The following is an 18,439-nucleotide window of genomic DNA, read 5'->3' on the forward strand; positions in this document are numbered from 1 at the left end:
ATGGTTCCATTAACAGACTGTATTTGATTAATTTCTGTATTAAATTAGTAAGCTTCAACACCCTCTAAATGACTGCAATATAGTTAGTAAATTCTTACTGAAACAAAGTTCCTGTGATACTGGGGCCTCTATGTAACTAGAGATAACTGGAAACAAGCTCTTCTTCAGGAAAGTCATTGCAATTTACCTTTGTAACATTATAGCAAAGACTGCCTGTTTTTACTTTTTGATTAGAAATTTGGAATAAGAAATGGAAAGGGCACTTCAGAGAGGTAATTTGAAAAGTAAATGTAATTAATAACAGTATTTGCTGAGTGTTGAAGTTCAGATGCTTCCCATTCCAGAAGAATATGCTACCTCAGTTTTCCTTCACTCAGTAGCACTTGACTTGAAAAGCAAACCTAACACAAAACTGCCTGTAAAAAAAGTGGTGGGTTTTTTGCTTTATGCTGATGGAACTAGGATTTACCCTTGCTCCTGAATTTGAGTCAAACAAAATCTACAGCTAATGCAGATTTACCACCTACAAAACCATGAACAAAACAATGTCCTATATTTAAATCAATCAGCTGATAAATTAAACTGCATACAGCTTTGTTGTTGTATAAGTTATAACTTATTTCTAATGTATTCCCTCCTACAGTTCAGCATTTTTATTAAAGAATTCTTTTCAACACTTTCCTCTTTCCCTCCTCTTCTTCCTGCCTCTTCTTCATATGTTTTTCTAGAACTGTCAATGAAAGTTACAGAGCAAATTTCAGAGTCCCAAATAAAGCTGCATTTGAAAATAATGATGGTAGTCATACATTACCCCATCACAATAACTACTCATTAAACTGCATTCTCATGTTATTGCTGAGATGAAAACAAACTACTTTTATAGCAGGATATTTCTTTTAATGCTCCATTTTTTAAATAAATTTGATGCAGCAGTTCAAGAAAACTTCAAATATTGCACAGTGTGTGACTGATGTACTGAATTATTTCACCAAATCTCTGATCCTATATAAGCCCCATTGCTATAGGCTAACTTGTGTCTTTTACACAGATTTCCTTGAAGGATATGTTGTATATCTCAAACTGTAATATCACAAGACTGAAATAGATATTGATTTGCTTTACTGTTAATGACAAGGGATTAATTTAATGTCTGATAAGTAGACAATAGATTCTTCTTGACTTCAGATAGTGCTGGGCTGGATACCAGACACTGGATTCATGTCCATCTACACTGACATATGTAAACCAGTCACCTGGGTCTCAACTTGTTATCTAGTCTTCTTTCATATCTTGGAAGGAAAGAGGTACTTTAGATGATAAGTACAGATGCTTGGCTTAATATTTCTTCTTTTTCTTTCTTAATTTTTTTTCAGGACAGTCCCAATCTCCTTTGTGGGCCATTGAACCTGGAAGGGAATTTTAAAATGCTGGGGTCTGGGTAAACTTGTCCAGTTTAAAACAAAAGCTAAATTCCTTTGAAATATTTAAATTTCTATCTTCTTTAACTTTCCTTTTCTGACTAAGGTTCTATGCGTTATGTTTGGAAGGCAAGTATTTTGATTTTTACTATTCTTAATAATAGGTGTTGTAATTATGAAGATAAGTAATATTTTTTTAATTTTTTTTTTTTAATTTGTCCTGTTTGATGCTTTCAGACAACCTCACTTGCTGAAGATTGGCCTGAAAAATATGCTTACTCTGTGGTACAACAAAGATAGAACAAATGCTTGAACAGTTGTACTATTTTCTACTATATTCAAAACACTCATGCTAATTTAGCAGTAGACAGAAAATTCTTATTTTCTTATTCATTAGGTTCTTAAGGTCTTGGAGGTCATGAGAAGGTTGAGCACCTTGCCCTTGTCAACTGAACTGCCAAGGGGATGAGGAAAATAGAGATGTAAGTGGGTAAGATGTCTAGAAATTTGCTCATTTATTGTCATAATTTCAAGACATTTCATGGGCTTGTCTAGAATGTTTTGATCCCATCAATCAGAGATATCAATAAATCACTTACTTTTACAAAGAACTGTCAAGAAAATCCTGAAAAATTCTCGGTAATTTCTTTGTAATTCTAGGCGGCAGCAGCTCATGTCTGTCACAAGTCTAATGAGCTCTGGGCTGAAATAGCTGGAACTTGAATAGTTTTCTGGGCATATTGCAAACCCATGTGGATTTTGGAGGAAGAAGGAAGGGTACAGAGCTTACTAGGATACTTTGTTGGCTATGTTTGTGGGACAGGCATGGCTCATCACAGTCGAACGCATCTCAGTTTTTGACAAGCTTTGTTTGTGTATTTGTTTGCTGCTGCTGCAATTGTACATACATTACAAAAGATGTGGAGGTGGAGAGAGTTTCCTTTTTTTTTTCCTGTGGTAAAAAAACAAAGGGTAAAAATATTTGAAACTGAATATTTTTATTCTTACCTCTACTGCCTTTCAGTAGAACTATTGAGAAAGCACACTTGAGTGACTCCTATGAATACTGTAATACTGCTCATATGTGCCAATGTTATCTATTCTATGCATAGACAGATTCTATGTATATCAGCATATTAGCTGATACACAACACCTCAGTATAGATGTCTGCAACTTCTTAAAGCCCATAAACAAAGTCTTTTATACTATATATGAATTGTTGAGTTAAAAGTTTTACTACAGACTATTACAGATGGTCTTCTAATGGTTACTGAGGTGAGATTACATGGGCCAGAGAAATCCCAGACACAGCTACAGATTGGGCAGAGAAGAAATTCAAAGCAGCCCTGTGGAGAAGGACTTGGGGGTATTGGTTGATGAGAAAATGAATATGAACCAGGTTCAGTGTGCACTCACAGCAAAAAGCCAACCGTATCCTTGGCTGCATCAAAAGGAGCGTGACCAGCAGGTCAAAGGAGGTGATCCTGCCCCTCTACCCTGCTCTTGTGAGACCTCACTTGGAGTATTGTGTGCAGTTCTGGTGTTCTCAACATAAAAAGGACATGGAAGTGTTGGAACAAGTCCAGAGGAGGGCCACGAGGATGATCAGGGGACTGGAGCACCTCCTGTATGAAGACAGGCTGAGAAAGTTGGCACTGTTCAGCCTGGAGAAGAGAAGGCTGCATGGAGACCTCATAGCAGCCTTCCAGTATCTGAAGAGGGCCTATAGGGATGCTGGAGAGGGACTCTTCATTAGGGACTGTAGTGGTAGGACAAGGGGAACTTAACACTTAAACAGGGGAAGTTTAGATTGGATATAAGGAAGAAATTCTTTCCTGTTAGGGTGGTAAGGCACTGGAATGGGTTGCTCAGTGAAGCTGTGAATGCTCCATTCCTGGTAGTGTTCAAGGCCTGGTTGTACAGAGCTTTGGGTGACATGGTTTAGTGTGAGGTGTCCCTGCCCATGGCAGGGGTTGGAACTAGATGATCTTAAGGTCTTTTCCAACCCTAACTATTCTGTGATTCTAAGATTCTATGATTCTGAATAAGTTCACGATATTTTGATGAATCACTAGTGTAGTCAGGACCAACTCCAGACATTGGCAGAAGATGCAGTTAACTAGTTGGCAAACTGGAGTGGACTGTGAAGCATCCATAGCTTAATTATCTGCTGCTAGCTATGCTATATGTCTGAAAAGTCACTCTTGTTGGCTAATATAATGCCAGAAAGGTTAGGGTGTATGGGTTAGGAGCTACTGCTATGTGGAACCAGGGCAGAAGAAAAGTGACAGAAAGTGTGATGTGAAATTCTGCCATCCCATTTCAGCTCTATTTCTTCCCCTTATGTGTTCTTTGACTGCTGAAGGACCACACCTAGCTCTTCAAGCTTAAAATGGAAAAATTTATTTTTGTCTCTATTGCTGAGAGGTCTCAAGCTGGTTCCAAAATCAGTTATGTTAGCAGAACAGAAAGCAGTTCAATTGGCATTATAAGAAACCTATTTACATGACCTTTATAAATGTCCATTGTATTTTTCCACTTTTCTAGATGAATGAATGCCATAAAAGAAAGTCTAATGTGATACAAAATTCATAGAGTTTAAGACCTTTGAATTTCTCCTGATAGTTCTTTTATTATCAAATTTTACAATATCTTTTGAGAGGTACCTCCGGTCTTAATTAAAGACTTCAATTTACAGGGAATCCATCATATTCTTTGAAAACCTCTTCCAGTCTTAATTACAACCAGTGTTAATAATTTACAACTGATACATCATTAAAATTTTAACTCTGGGTTCCAGCCATTTGATCATTTCATACCTCTTGCTGTTAATTTATGAGCCCTCCAATGTGACCTCTCTGTGTAGTGATCTACAGACTGACCAACTTGCATCCTAACTTTATCCTGCAAAATTTAAATAGAGGATTCTCTTTAATATGGGTCCACTGGAACCATCCACTGCCCTGTAGTAATATTCCGGCTAATTTTTAATGTATCAACTTACATCCCACAAGAAACAGATTCATCAATAGAGCATGTTATCTATTTCAGTTAGCAAAGCTTCTTACAACTAGCTTGGGTACCCCTGTGCAGAGCTACACTGTGTTAGGTAGACATAACCGGTCTGTCTGGAAGCATTCAAAAGTCAAAAATAATGACAACAAAGGTACTCAGAATAACAAAGTCAAAAGGCAAAGGATGATACCTCAAAATAAACCTGCAGGCCAAAATACATTAGCAGCAAATCTGTAATAAAAGTGGAAACTTCCCCAAAATTTAGCCTTTGGAAGATCTGGGTTAAGTCCAAAAGAATTTAATAGAAACCCTGTATTCTACATTGAGAGAGCACAGGTTGCTCTGCTGTCTATAATCCAGCCTAAATCAATCGCAATTTACTGGTATATTACTATGACCTTAATATTTCTGCACCACTTTCCCCACATAAATTAAAGGATGCCAGTGGCAATTTACTTTAGCAAAGTAAATCTAATTTAGCAAAGTAAATGTTAAAATTGACTAGTAATTGCAAGTGCTTGGGAATCTATATTTTACAACAACATCGAAAACTATTTGCAACGAGCTGTTATTGAAACTTTCAACATTTTTACATGTCTAACTCCCAGATTGCAAAGGCTTACTTAGATTATTAAAATAGTTGGCATTCTAGATGCCTTCTGCAGAGCAAAGCATCAGAACTAGGTGTGGAAGGATTCAATCAACTTTACAAAGGCTGTTTGCCTTAAAGTAGTCTCCAAATATGTGCTTTTACAAATCTTCACTTCCACATACATATATTATTGTTGCCTAATTCCAGGTGAACTAAACTGAGGGAAAGAAAGTATCTAGCTGGAAACTACTCTTTATTTTGCCAGGTATTATTTTTGATTCTGCAAAATCTGTCCCCTTACCTGGTTCATCACAGCTACGTTGCCCTTGAAAAAGGAGGAGATGGGAACGGGCAGATATGTCAAGAGTGGTAGATCACTCCTTTCCAAGGAGCCCTAATTATTGTTTAAGTACTTGCAGAGCCACACCTTTCCATTATATAGTACTTCATAGTCATTTCATGAAATCTAATAGGACTGTGCAAAGATATCCCACTGAATCGGATGAATGTGGCCTTTATTGACAGGAAAACACTTAGGATATTTAGGTAGAACAGTTTAAGTATTATGTAAATTCAGACTACTGTGCTGCAAACTGAGATTTTCCATTTTAACCTGAGAACTTGCCTGTTTCCTTGTGATAATATGTGAACTAATACATGTTACTCTGGCCCACACTCCTTTTAATGCAGTATGCTGTATTTCAGTTAAGTATAGTGTTTGAATTATTTGTCATTAAATCATCTTAATATATGTCTTAAATATTGCTTGGTTTATAAAAAGCAAAACTAGGAGATATTATTAACCACTACTGCCAACCTGAGCATACCCATATGGGTTGTAATCTGTAGGTTTCCTGTTTTCTAATGCTTCCAAAACTGATAAATTTAAGCCTGTATATTAATATGGAATATAGAACTACAAAAAATACACTTAGTTAAGATTTTTAATAGTATTCTTTCACTATAATGACTAATTTAGTATTTCCTTAATCATATAACTTGGAGACAATGCTGTAGATCATAACAGTTTTTATTTTTAGTCTTATGATTTAATTGCTACCTCTGCAGGTTCTGCTTCTCCAGTAAAAATATTTTTCATATACATTCTTCATGGGCTGGGCAATATATCTGAAAATCTTTTTAAGCTAGTTCTAATTTATGGTTGCTAGCAAATAAGAACACTGTATTGACAACTGCTGGTGGAAAATCACCAGCTAGAGGGTACTAGGATTTAGACCCAGATCCGAAGCTTACAAAGTCAATAGAAAGGAATGTATTTCACTGAAACCACAACAGTGAGTTTACACTAGTGTTGCAAAGCTACAGGTGAAATACCTCTACTAAAATGAAGAACCATGGGATTTGTTATACCAAAATCAAAGGATAGGTATGCCTCCATGCATAAAACCCTGTTTACAGCAATGTTATGTAAAGCTTATCTACCTCAGGAGATTCTGATGTTAAGTTCTTCTCTGGCTGAATCTGTAGCATATATTTGATCACTCATGTATCTGGTGAATGTATCAGATACTGGTTTGAAACTGAATCATATCCTAGTTCAAAACTGAATGCCTGGTGAACTTGGGGTTAGCGATGGTGGTTTTTTGTTTTTGTTTTGTTTGTGTGTGTGTGTGTTTGGTTTTCATTTGTTTGGCTGTTTTTTTGTTGTTTTTGTTTTTTTTTGAGGGAAGGGCAACTTTAATGTCAATAATTTCTTAGACTTCCAAGACACTAGGGCAGGGAAAAGAATATTCCTTCCTTTTCCACTGCTTTGGTTTTATGTTACTATTAATTTGCTAATATTTTGTATCTAATATGGCAACATGTGGGGACAGGTTACAAAATAGCCAAAATACAACCAGCAAGCTTTGAATATTTAAATGCTTCCAAAAATACATTTGTAGGTTTAATCTCCTTTCTCCAATTGGTGATGAGTTTCCATGGTGAAAATTGTGCACCGATGTAGAACTGCAGGGACATTACTCCAGTGATTTTGATAACCTAAGACTTTGGCACTGCGCTGTTCCAACCAACTGCTGAGAAATTTCCTGAGGTCCAACCACTGTATACAATGTCATCCCCTGTATTTTTAAACCACTTCCACTGAATTTTGCTTGATAAAAGTGCTACACAAGTAGAAATAGTCCCATTTGCTTCATATGCAGAGTCTGAGTCATGAACGGACTTAAAATTACCCCTGTATGCAGCTGGCATTTTTAAGGTACAGTTTCACAATCTACTTAAGATGGCCTAAAGTTGTGCTGCCCTGTTGTGTCTGCACGAGCAATTATTTAGCAATGAGGCTGCCCACTGCTCCAACATTAAAGGACTGGCAGGAGCACACAGCTGGGACAGAAAAAGAGTGCAGCACTGTGGCTTTTGGCAGTTGTTCCATTCTACATCTCCGCTGACAGTGACACCAGGCACTTTTCAGCCCATGGCTACTCTAGTCTTGCAGTGTTGAACTTCACTAGAAAGAAAAGTCTTTGAAACAGGGAAAAAAATGTCACTTCCTTTTTTACTGTGCTTGCGTAGTGTGATAAAACTTAATCATGATAATTTTTAGTTTCAATAAAACTAGGATATTCTTGCTTGCTTGCTTCTTTGTGTTTTGTTGCTGCTGCTTTTATTTAGTTACCATTTCTAAATTTTAGAAAACCCTGAAATAAAAACATTAAATTGATAATAAAAATAGAAAATAAAAATTAAAAATCCTGGTAAGAGCAGTATCACCACATGCTGTTTTGCTCTTTTCTGTGTACTTTCTATTCTGTGTTCCCCCATATTCACTTAACCCTTAGAAGATAGGAACTCAGACATCAATTGTTTATACACTTTATTTATTACCTCCTTTATTTCTCAGATGCTCATCAGCAACATCAGATTTCTCCCTCCAAAGCTAGTTAACTAGCTAATGGTGTGGGTTTTGTTTGTGTTCCTGTTGGGTTTACACAGAGAGGAAGCAGAGTTGGATATTGCAAAAGTCGTTGTCACAGTCAGAGTGGGAGGAAGGATTTGAAGGAATGATCCCTTCTCTGAAAATGCGGTGTATACTTCATTCTGTGAGGTGTACACTTCATTTTATGACCTGTTTGTTGTAAAAATGGGTGAGCTATTCTTGGATGGCAGAGGTTCTAATTCCTACCCTCTAATACATTTAATTTATGTGTGTAAGTTTCTGAGTGTGATTATATAAATGAAAAGCAACATGATTTCCCTAGTTTGGCAGAAAATGTGTGCTGAAACAGACTAGAGATTAGGTTATATGAGAGTTAAGAGATTTCGGTTAGAACATTTTAAAGGAGAAAAGGCCATTGCGCCCATGTCTTCTCTGTAAAAGGTGGGTAGTTTTGACTGACAGACAACTGTACTGTATTAAAGAGGATCCTCATGACTGCTGCATTGTTCCCTATGGTTGTTTTGTTGGGTTTTTGTGTGTGTGCGCGCGTTGTAAAAGAAGGAGGTGTGCATGAAGTATATTTCAAGAATTCCCAATAAATTAGATCTATGAGTGGATTTAGATTAAGAAAAGTGTATCTTTCAGGCCACAGTTAAGTTTAGTCGCTAAATCCCCCTAAAATAAAACCTTTACTTTAGACTTAAGGGTTTATGTACTTTTGCTATTTGAGGAGTTACTCAGAAGTTTCAAGAGTCCACCATTACTGGATACCTAGTTACCTCAGTCCAGATCCTACTTAGATACCTGGCTTTTTCTGGGTCTGTGGATGAATGTCTCATTTTTCACAGCAACATCTCATTCATTTAGGAACTTTTGTATTATTATCCTCATTGACACTGGCAAATAATTTGCTGCAGTCCAGCTGATTATCCTACTCTTCACTTCCATCTGTTAGCACTTGCCCTGTACTCAAGCAGCTTAACATCGCTAGCATTTTCAAGATCATTCAGATGGCTGATTTTGATATCAATGCAGAATGCTATCACTGAGGTGGTACACCAGAGTGTATCACCAACAGCAATCCATGATTTCTTATACTAACAACTTGAAGTGACAGTTAGGTCACTTTCCCACAAGTCAAAACTCATTTTCTTGGTAGATATTTCACAGCACCTTTTTCCTGCTGATAGCCCATCAGCCTTGCTTTTCAGCTATTCATAGTTACGAATAATATTTGAAAATGTAACAAGATAATGCAAGTTGTTGCCAGATGGTCAATGTTTCTCCCAATAAAAATGTATATGGTACCTTTTAACAGTTACTTTCACAATTAACAGTTGTTCTGAAAGTCACCTTGATTTTACTGACCACTTTTTAAACAGCTATATGTGATCAAGTAAGTCAGAATGCCAATGCAATTCAGACTCATTTTATGCAAAATAGTTGGTTGTAACCCAGGGTCACTATTTCTAAATACCTTAATCCAACTCCTTTGAAGTCTGAATCACTTAATTGTTTCTCCTGGATACCAATTGAATCCATGAGGTTTTTTGTTTCTCAGTTGTGGTATAGCAACTATAGGTCTCTGCTGACTATTGAAAATTACTAATAGGAAAATAATTGAATACTAGTACTACTACTATTGTTATCTGTTGTTCTGGTGAGGTCTTTTGGAAGCAAAATGATTTGAAAATGGGAGAAAGTCAGTAGCCTATACTAGTTGAAATCATACATGGTTAAAGATGGTGTTGTTTTTCAATTGGCTTAGCAGAAAACCAGCTTTAAGTATTCTACCAGGGCACCTTTGACAATGTGAAAGAACTTCCAGTGAAAAAGCAAAGTGACATATAAATCTCTTCACTGCCATATAAATAAGAATTTGTCAAAATGGTATGATTTGTAAATATGTGGGGCCAGTCAATAATTCATTTTCATGCTTCTCCACAAATATCACATTGCAATTGAAAACTGTATATGTAATGTTCTCAACAAAGGTCCCACGGAGTGAGAAGGGCTCTTGGGAGAGGTATACTCTTGCTTTTAACCTAACACAAGTCCTCCACTTGTTCTGCTTGTTCAGAATTCCCTGACAATTTATTGGAGAAGTCATTCTCTGAGACTTCAATATGTTCCAGAATGGGACAGCCTTGGGGAAAAATGTAATGGGTACCATATAGGGTACAACGGGAATAGAGGGGAAAAGACGTGGGAGTTTTTAATTTGTAGTGTATGCTGTTCCATTTCTACTGACATTAAGTAAGGATGTGGTCTCTACTGTTGCTTTACATTTCCCTTTGTTCTTTGCCTGGAAAACTTCCCCAGTAGCATGAAAGGCAGAATTTTAACAGATTCAAGGTCAGAGAATGATGTGCTGATCTTTGGTCATTATGCAAATTTCTTCTGACAGGAGGATACGATCCAGGCAATAACTGGTATTTTTCCCTCTTAAGACAAGTCTATAGTGCACACCTGAAAGATTAGGATGGCTCCAGACATAGTTCATCATTGATGGAAATGTGCATAATTTAATAATTTAATCCTTACAAGGTGCTCTCCACAGCACAAACAGAATCAGTATCCATAATGTATGACCTTTATGTATTCATATATTCATTTCAAGATAGTTATACATTGAGTAGCTTAAGAAATACTTGAATATGCAACTGTATTTTCCAACATATTGGGAGGGTGGAGGGGAGTTAAGAAGAATATAGGCTATGCCTGGGAAAAAAGTGGTCATTTATGCTGTTCGGATGATTAATACCCACATCCTTTGAGGCAGTTTATAAATATAGTAAATGGAAACACATATCCAAAAGCTAACCTTTTCTTTTCCTAGACTGCATTCAATACCAAAGAATAGCTTGGCATCACATCAGGCAGGTTACAAAATCAGGCTCTGAAAATAATCACCTGCAATCCAAACTACATTCCAAATCAAGAATGGAATAGTATCTCTTGAATTTTGTGGGTGCACCAGAGGGGCTAACCAGCACTTCTACTGACCCTTCACCACATCACTGACAGTGAACAAGTTATGGGGCAGAAGGGTTTACATCCCATTACGGTTTTATACTTTACTTCAGAAGCCTTCAGCTAAAGCTGAATGACAATCTTTTTAACGCATCATATAAAATAAACTGCCTACGCGTGGAAGTAGTTAAAAAAAGTGAGATCGCTCCAACAAGATGATGCTGCGTATCTCCGTGGCTTATGCATTTATTTCGCACTCAACGAAGTTGCTGTCCACTGGAAGGACGGCTCCTGCCTCCCTGCCCAGACCCATCCCACCCGTCGTACCGTAAGCTGCCATTGCCCCGTCTGGTAGCCGCGGAAGCCGCTTGGTGGCGGGGCGGCAGGTGCCGATCGGCGGGACGGCCACGGAGGCGACCCCCATAACCCTCATCCGCAGCTTTTCTTCACAGAGCCCTCTCATACGTGCCTGCTGCTTCCCGCCGCCCGCTCCGGGACCTTCCCTCGCAGTCCCTCACCGCGGTCTCAGGGCAGCCGCCGCCTAAGCCGCCTGGGAGACGCTGCCCCTCCTCCCCCGCGCGCGGCCCCCGACTTTGGACCTGGCCCTGCCCCTGGGCGCTCTTGCAGCGCTCCGCGCCGCTCCGTTGGTAGCCCGCTGCCGAGGCGCAGGGACGGCGGTGGTATCCGCCGCCAGGAGCGCGGCTGGGCTCGGCAGCCGGCTCACGCAGTCGCAACCCAGAAGACCAGCCGGGAGCGACAGCGGGGTCGGCAGCCCACCCGCCGCCGCAGCACGGCGCGTAGGACCGGCACATCCCTGTTCTGCCGGGGGCGGCTCTGCCAACCACCCCCACCCCCTCCGTCACCCCCCTCCTTCCCTCTTTTCCTCCTCCCTCCCGCCCTGCCTTCTGCTTTCTCTCCCCGCCCCTCTAGAACGATATCCGTGGGAGTTTGCTTCACTGCCCGTGCCGGCTGCCGCATCCCCCCCGCCACCAACTCTGGGGAGCCTCCGGCGGAGGGCAGGGACCCGAAGTTGAGGACTGACAGGGAGAAGCACCGGCGACGCGGAAAGGGCCAGAGCCGAGCACAGGCCGGCCCAGACGAGGCAGCGCGCCGCAGCCCCCAGGTCGGGAGCCAACCCCGGGCCGCACTGGCTGGGCAGAGCGACTCGGCTCCGCGGCAGCTGTCGGCCGCCCCGAGCCCCCTTCCCGCCTCTCGCCAGAGCTGCTGCGGTAAGAGACGGGGTGCGCTGGGGGACGCAGGTGAGAGGACACACGTAGGGTCCCGGCCACGGCGGGGGGCTCTTCCTCTAAACTTGTTCAAGTTGTGCGGCCCCGATGCTGAGGGGAGGGGCGCGCGGCGGCGCCGGAGGGGCGCCCTCTGCTGGCCGCGCCGAGCCCCGGCCGGCTTTGTGTTAGGGCTGGGGGGGCGAAACAGCGGCGGGCGGCGTGGGTCCGTCCTGAGAGGGACAGCATCGCTCCGTCACTCCGCGGGCGCAGCCAGGGCGCGGGGTCCGTGTAAGTGTCGTTTTACTTTGGTTTTCTTTTTAATTTGAGCTCCATTTAGTCTCGGTTGCGTTTCAGGTTTGCTCTCTGTAGCTCCTCGCACTGTAACGGGAAGGTAGTCCCTGATGCAGGACAAGGTGAACTAAAGAGAGCTCAAGTAGCCAATCTGGATTTCTGTTTTGCCAATGGCAAATTTTGTGGAACTTTGAAAAATGCTAATTAAAAAAAAAACAAACAGATCTGTTAAATAAAAGGTGTATTAATTCATCTTTCCTAGAAAGTGAGCAGTACTTTGTTAAGTACTTCAGATACGCTCTCACACCTGTACAGCTTCAGAGAACTTTTGTTTCTCTTTTCACAGAAAGAAGCAGCAGGCAAAGTGGAAGAAAACCCGAAACGGCTCTTTTAACAGAAAAATCTTGGCTGTCTGCCTCTTACACATTTTCCTTTTGCTTCGTAATGGAAGGAGCAGGATTGTCTGAATCATTAAGGCAAAATTTGGGCATCATTGGCTGAAGACATCATGAAAAAAGACTTGACTATGTCGATACTCTCTGACTACTAATTCAGACACACTTTCTGCAGACAGAGGCGTATAGTTGATAGAAGCACAGCAGTTTCCTACAGAGAGCACATGGAACATCTATGTTGATGTTTTTAGAGTTTGGTTTTTTTTATTATTTTTTTTCCTTCCCACTCTCTCATGAGTCCCAGAAAGGAAGATGGAAAGACAGTGTGTGGAAATTGAGCTAAGGTGAAGGCTGAAGAAAGTAACTTCAGTTTTGGAGTCTGTTTTCCAAGTGCTGTAAATCCCCTATTTCGTCCAATATAACACATTGTTCTGAATAAATTATATCATTTTGTGATCAGTGGAGTTTTTGTCAGCTGTAGAAGTGGAATTCAACCTGATTGAAAGCTCTTTAAAAAAAAGTAAATGTGCGACTCCAGTTCCTTTTTTCAAGTGAAGTTTTTCAAGTTACCAAGAGAGGGTGTTTTGATCTCTTACTGTGCATTGTCACAACCTCTGTTTTATATGCATATCTTAGAGATTTTACTTCTTCCCTAATTTTAGTATTTATGCTGTAGTGTTGTGTTTGAGGGAAGTGTGAACAGACAAAACACCTGAGATTTAATTTTTTGAGAGCATTGTTATTTCAGTGTTGTAGCTCAGATGACAAATAATCTGAGTATCTGTTGGCATGCACAGTACACACTCTTTTCTGCTAAAAATACGCCTTAAGATGTTTGGTTTTGTACTTCACTGGATCAGAGTGTAATATCTGTACATTGTGTTTTGTTAGGAAATGCATGCCTGGGGAAGAGGTACTGCCTAATGGATCATGGCTCTGATGTTCACGGGGCATACTTTACTTCTGGCATTAACGATGTTTGCTGTCTTCACTTTTGAAGAATCTGTAAGCAATTACTCTGATTGGGTGACTTTTGTAGAAAATATAGATCAATATGAAAAACAGCAACATGAAGGTCTCAGAGCTGAGCAGAAGCCGAAAAAAGCAGTTCTTCATCCAAGCTTGTATTTTGATGCTGAAGATGTTCAGGCACTGAGGCAGAAGGCTCATACAAGCCATTCACATCTGTTTAGAGCCATCAGAAGTGCAGTGATAGCTATGCTGTCTAACCCATTATACTACCTACCTCCACCCAAGCACGCCGATTTTGCTGCAAAGTGGAATGAGATTTATGGTAACAATCTGCCACCTCTAGCATTTTATTGTTTGCTGTGCCCTGAAGATAAAGCTGCATTTGATTTTGCCCTAGAATATATGGATAGAATGGCTGGCTACAAAAACTGGTTGGTTGAGAATGCACCTGGAGATGAAGTGCCACTTGGTCACTCCCTAACAGGATTTGCCACTGCTTTTGACTTCTTGTATAATTCACTGGAAAATGAGAGAAGGGAAAAATACCTGGAGAAGATATGGTCCATAAGCAAGGAAATGTATGAGTACTCAAAGGTTCGTTCCTGGGGAAAGCAGCTTCTCCATAACCACCAAGCAACTAATATGCTTGCTTTGCTTATTGGGGCTTTAGTTGCAGGGGTGGACAAAGGATCTCAGGCAAATATTTGGAAACATGCTGTTGTTGATGTGATGGAGAAAACAATGTTTCTGCTCAATCATGTTGTAGATGGGTCTCTGGATGAGGGCGTAGCTTATGGGAGTTACACAGCCAAGTCGGTAACCCAGTATGTTTTCCTGGCTCAGCGACACTTTGGTATTAACAACTTGGAGAATAACTGGCTCAAGATGCACTTTTGGTTTTACTATGCTACCTTATTACCAGGCTTTCAGAGGACTGTGGGTATAGCAGATTCTAATTACAACTGGTTTTATGGTCCTGAGAGCCAGCTGGTTTTCCTGGATAAGTTTGTCTTGAAGAATGGAGCTGGCAACTGGCTGGCACAGCAGATTAGAAAACACAGACCCAAGGATGGGCCGATGGTTCCATCCACTGCACAGAGGTGGAGCACGCTACACACTGAATTTATATGGTATGCTGCTGAAATCACTCCTCAGCCACCTCCTGGCTATGGTAGTGCTAAAATGCATTTGTTTCCTAACTGGGGAGTTGTTACTTATGGGGCTGGGTTGCCAAACAGTCAGGCAAACACCTTTGTGTCCTTTAAGTCTGGAAAGCTTGGTGGACGTGCTGTCTATGACATTGTTCACTTTCAACCGTATACGTGGATTGATGGGTGGAGAAGTTTCAATCCAGGACATGAACATCCTGATCAGAACTCTTTCACTTTTGCTCCCAATGGACAGGTGTTTGTATCTGAGGCTCTTTACGGACCTAAACTCAGCCACTTGAACAATGTCTTGGTCTTTGCACCATCTCCTACAAGCCAGTGCAACCAGCCTTGGGAAGGACAGCTTGGTGAGTGTGCCCAGTGGCTGAAGTGGATTGGTGATGAGGTTGGAGACTCAACTGGAGAAATCATAACAGCCTCTCAGGCTGGAGACATGATGTTTGTGAGTGGTGAGGCGGTATCTGCTTACACATCAGCAATGAGATTGAAAAGTGTGTATCGTGTTTTGCTGCTCTTGAATTCTCAGACATTGTTAGTAGTAGACAATATTGAGAAGGAGGAAGACTCTCCTGTCAATTCTGTCAGTGCCTTTTTTCATAATCTGGACATAGATTTTAAATACATACCCTATAAATTTAAGAACAAATACAATGGAGCTATGATGGATGTGTGGGATGCCCACTACAAGATGTTTTGGTTTGATCATCATGGGAGTAGTCCTGTTGCTAGGATACAGGAGGCAGAACAAGCTGCTGAATTCAAAAAGCGATGGACTCAGTTTGTAAATGTTACCTTTCCAATGAAAAACACACTTACAAGGATTGTTTACCTTTTCTATGGCCCTTATGTCAATGTTTCTAACTGTAGACTCATAGATAATGCAAAACCTGGATTTCAGATTTCACTCAGTGTCAACAATACTGAAAATACTATCTCTGTTGTGACTGAATATCAGAATTTAAGGACAAGGTTCGATTACTTGGGATTTGGTGGTTTTGCCAAAGTAGTTCGTGAAAACAAAGTGACCAAGTTTGGTCTAGGTACTGAATCTTTGAAAAAACAGATAAAAAATAATAGGGCAGTTTTCCCATTTGGATTCAAAGTGAACATAATTGCAGGGTTAATTCTGGGTGTTAGTTTGGTCATACTGGCTTTTCAGTGGCGATTTTACATATCCTTTGGTAAAATGTTGCGTTGGATCCTGATACTGGTTGTCACACTATGGCTTATTGAATTGGTGGATGTGTGGAGCATGTGCACTCAGCCCATCTGTGCAAAATGGACCAGTGGCATAACAAAGCTAGAACATGATGAAGGCAATAAAGCCAAACAGTTAGAAGGAAACCCTATTGCTTTGCCAGATGTTATCATTACTTCACTTCCTGCTTCTGGTGCAGAAATTTTAAAACAGCTGTTTTTCAATAGCAGTGACTTCTTATACATCAGGGTACCTACACCCTATCTCGAAATTCCTGAGACTGAATTTGAAATTGATTCCTTTGTAGATCCATGTGAATGGAAGGTTTCTGATGTCCAAAATGGTCATTTTCATCTGATCCAAGGGTGGCTCCAGTCTTTAGTTCGAGGCACAAAGTTACATTTACAAAACATTCATTTATACGAAGCCAGCAGAAGTAAAATTGCTCAGCATTTTGCCATAAACAAAGACAAAAAGAAAAGATCAAAAAAGAGAGAATCTCTGTCAGAGCAAAGAAGCAGGGCAAGAGGGAGTCAAGATAAAGATGCTGAATATATTAGGGAACTGAGAAGGCATCTCTCCTATTATCCTGATGCACGACCTGTGCTTAGTTTAAGTAGTGGAAGCTGGACATTAAAGCTTCCCTTCTTTCAGGAAATCCTAGGACCATCAATGAGAGCATTATATGTTGTGAGGGACCCGCGGGCGTGGATCTATTCAATGTTGTACAAAAATAAGCCAAACCTTTACTCTTTGAAAAATGTTCCACAGCACTTGGCTGCAATGTTTAAAGGGGAGCATGGTAAAGGAAAGTGTAGTTTAAATGAAGGCTATGCCTTTGAGTATGAATCGTTAAGAAAAGAACTTTCAAATTCTAATTCAAATGCAGTGTCTGTGTTGTCTTATTTATGGTTAGCAAATACAGCAGCAGCACTGAGAATAAATGGGGTCTTGCTGCCAACAAATTATCAGCTAGTCAAGTTTGAAGATATTGTGAGCTTTCCTCAGAAGACGGCTGAAACAATTTTTGCCTTTCTTGGTATTCCTCTTCCTCCTGCTAGGTTAAACCAAATATTATTTGCCACCTCCACCAATCTTTTCTATCTTCCTTATGAAGGGGAAATTTCATCAAGTAGCATTCATTCCTGGAAACAAAACATGCCCAATGAAGAGATTAGACGGATTGAAGATATCTGTTATTCTCTAATGGATCACTTAGGATACCCAAAGTTTATAGAATAAATGCTGCCGGTCAGCAGAAATTTGCACTAATGATCTCTGACTCCTAATTTGTGGATAAATATTAGAAAATTTTGTTTATTCTTGTAAAATGTGTACAGTCTGCTACTTTCAGAGAGATTATTTTAAGAAAACGATAGTTGTTCTTGCAGTTGTGTTTTTTTTTGGTTTATTTTGGTTGGGGCGGGGGGGAATACAACAAAAACTTGTAAGTACTTCTGCTGCCTTTCAAAAAAAGCTGTGTGAACATTTGTAGAACTACCAGCTGGGAACTCTATAGCTCAGGGGATTAGTAATAGAATATGGAACTTTTCACCTCCAGCTCACCAGTTAGACCAAGTGGTTAGCTCCTGAAAGTACTTACCATCTAATTATTGTATGATGGCTTATATGAAATTAAACTGGCTAACCTGGCCCAGTTCCCAAAGGTGGTAATTAGCCCCCTGGACAGGTTTGCTAGTGCATTCTGTCTGTGTCTCACTATAGTGGTGCAAAATAAACAAGCTGAGATTTAAGGCTGTTCAGCATCCCTTCAGCAGGAAGAAACAATCAGAACATTTGAGTGAATCTAGTTTCTTATTTACAGTCTCAGCAGATAGGCCCAGAACTGGAATGGACATGGATATTAAATATCATTATAGGATATGGTTCTTTCAGCTCAGAGATGTGGCACTTCGATTGGGGTTTGTGCTTTGAGGAAAGAGAAGACTTCATTCTCCATGCCTGACAATAGAGTATGCTTTGTGAGCTTGAAGTAAATTATCTGCAGAAAAAGAAATGGGACAAAAGCTAAGAAACCAACAGGATGTCCCAAATGAGCAATTCAGTTTGGAGAAGATTTTCTGTAGTTTTGACCCACCTCAACCTAACTTGATTTTGAAAATTGCTAACATCTTGGCTCCTTGCACTGCTTTATCCTCTACCACTTGTCTTAAGAGTTTCTGCAAGGATTTTCTCTTTTTCAGTGAGACTCTTCCATCCTGCTTAGTTGTAACACATTTCTGCTGATTCTTGTGCGTAATTTCTCTGAGACCAGTGCAAATATTTGATG

At 40.3% G+C, this 18,439-nt stretch overlaps 1 protein-coding gene across 1 annotated transcript; it reads left to right on the top strand.

Annotated features, from left to right (window-relative positions):
• Positions 1-13,096: 13,096 nt before the first annotated feature.
• Positions 13,097-17,852, top strand: DSEL (dermatan sulfate epimerase like). Its single transcript, XM_057397397.1, has one exon. The coding sequence runs from the start codon at positions 13,741-13,743 to the stop codon at positions 17,389-17,391; it is 3,651 nt and encodes a 1,216-aa protein (XP_057253380.1). The 5' UTR covers positions 13,097-13,740; the 3' UTR covers positions 17,392-17,852.
• The last annotated feature ends 587 nt before the right edge of the window (positions 17,853-18,439 follow it).

The sequence above is a fragment of the Pezoporus wallicus genome, unplaced genomic scaffold (genome assembly GCF_028554395.1).
Source record: "Pezoporus wallicus isolate ANWC-B61680 ecotype Strahan unplaced genomic scaffold, APGP_CSIRO_Pwel_v1 contig_227, whole genome shotgun sequence".
Taxonomy (NCBI): Eukaryota; Metazoa; Chordata; class Aves; order Psittaciformes; family Psittacidae; genus Pezoporus; species Pezoporus wallicus.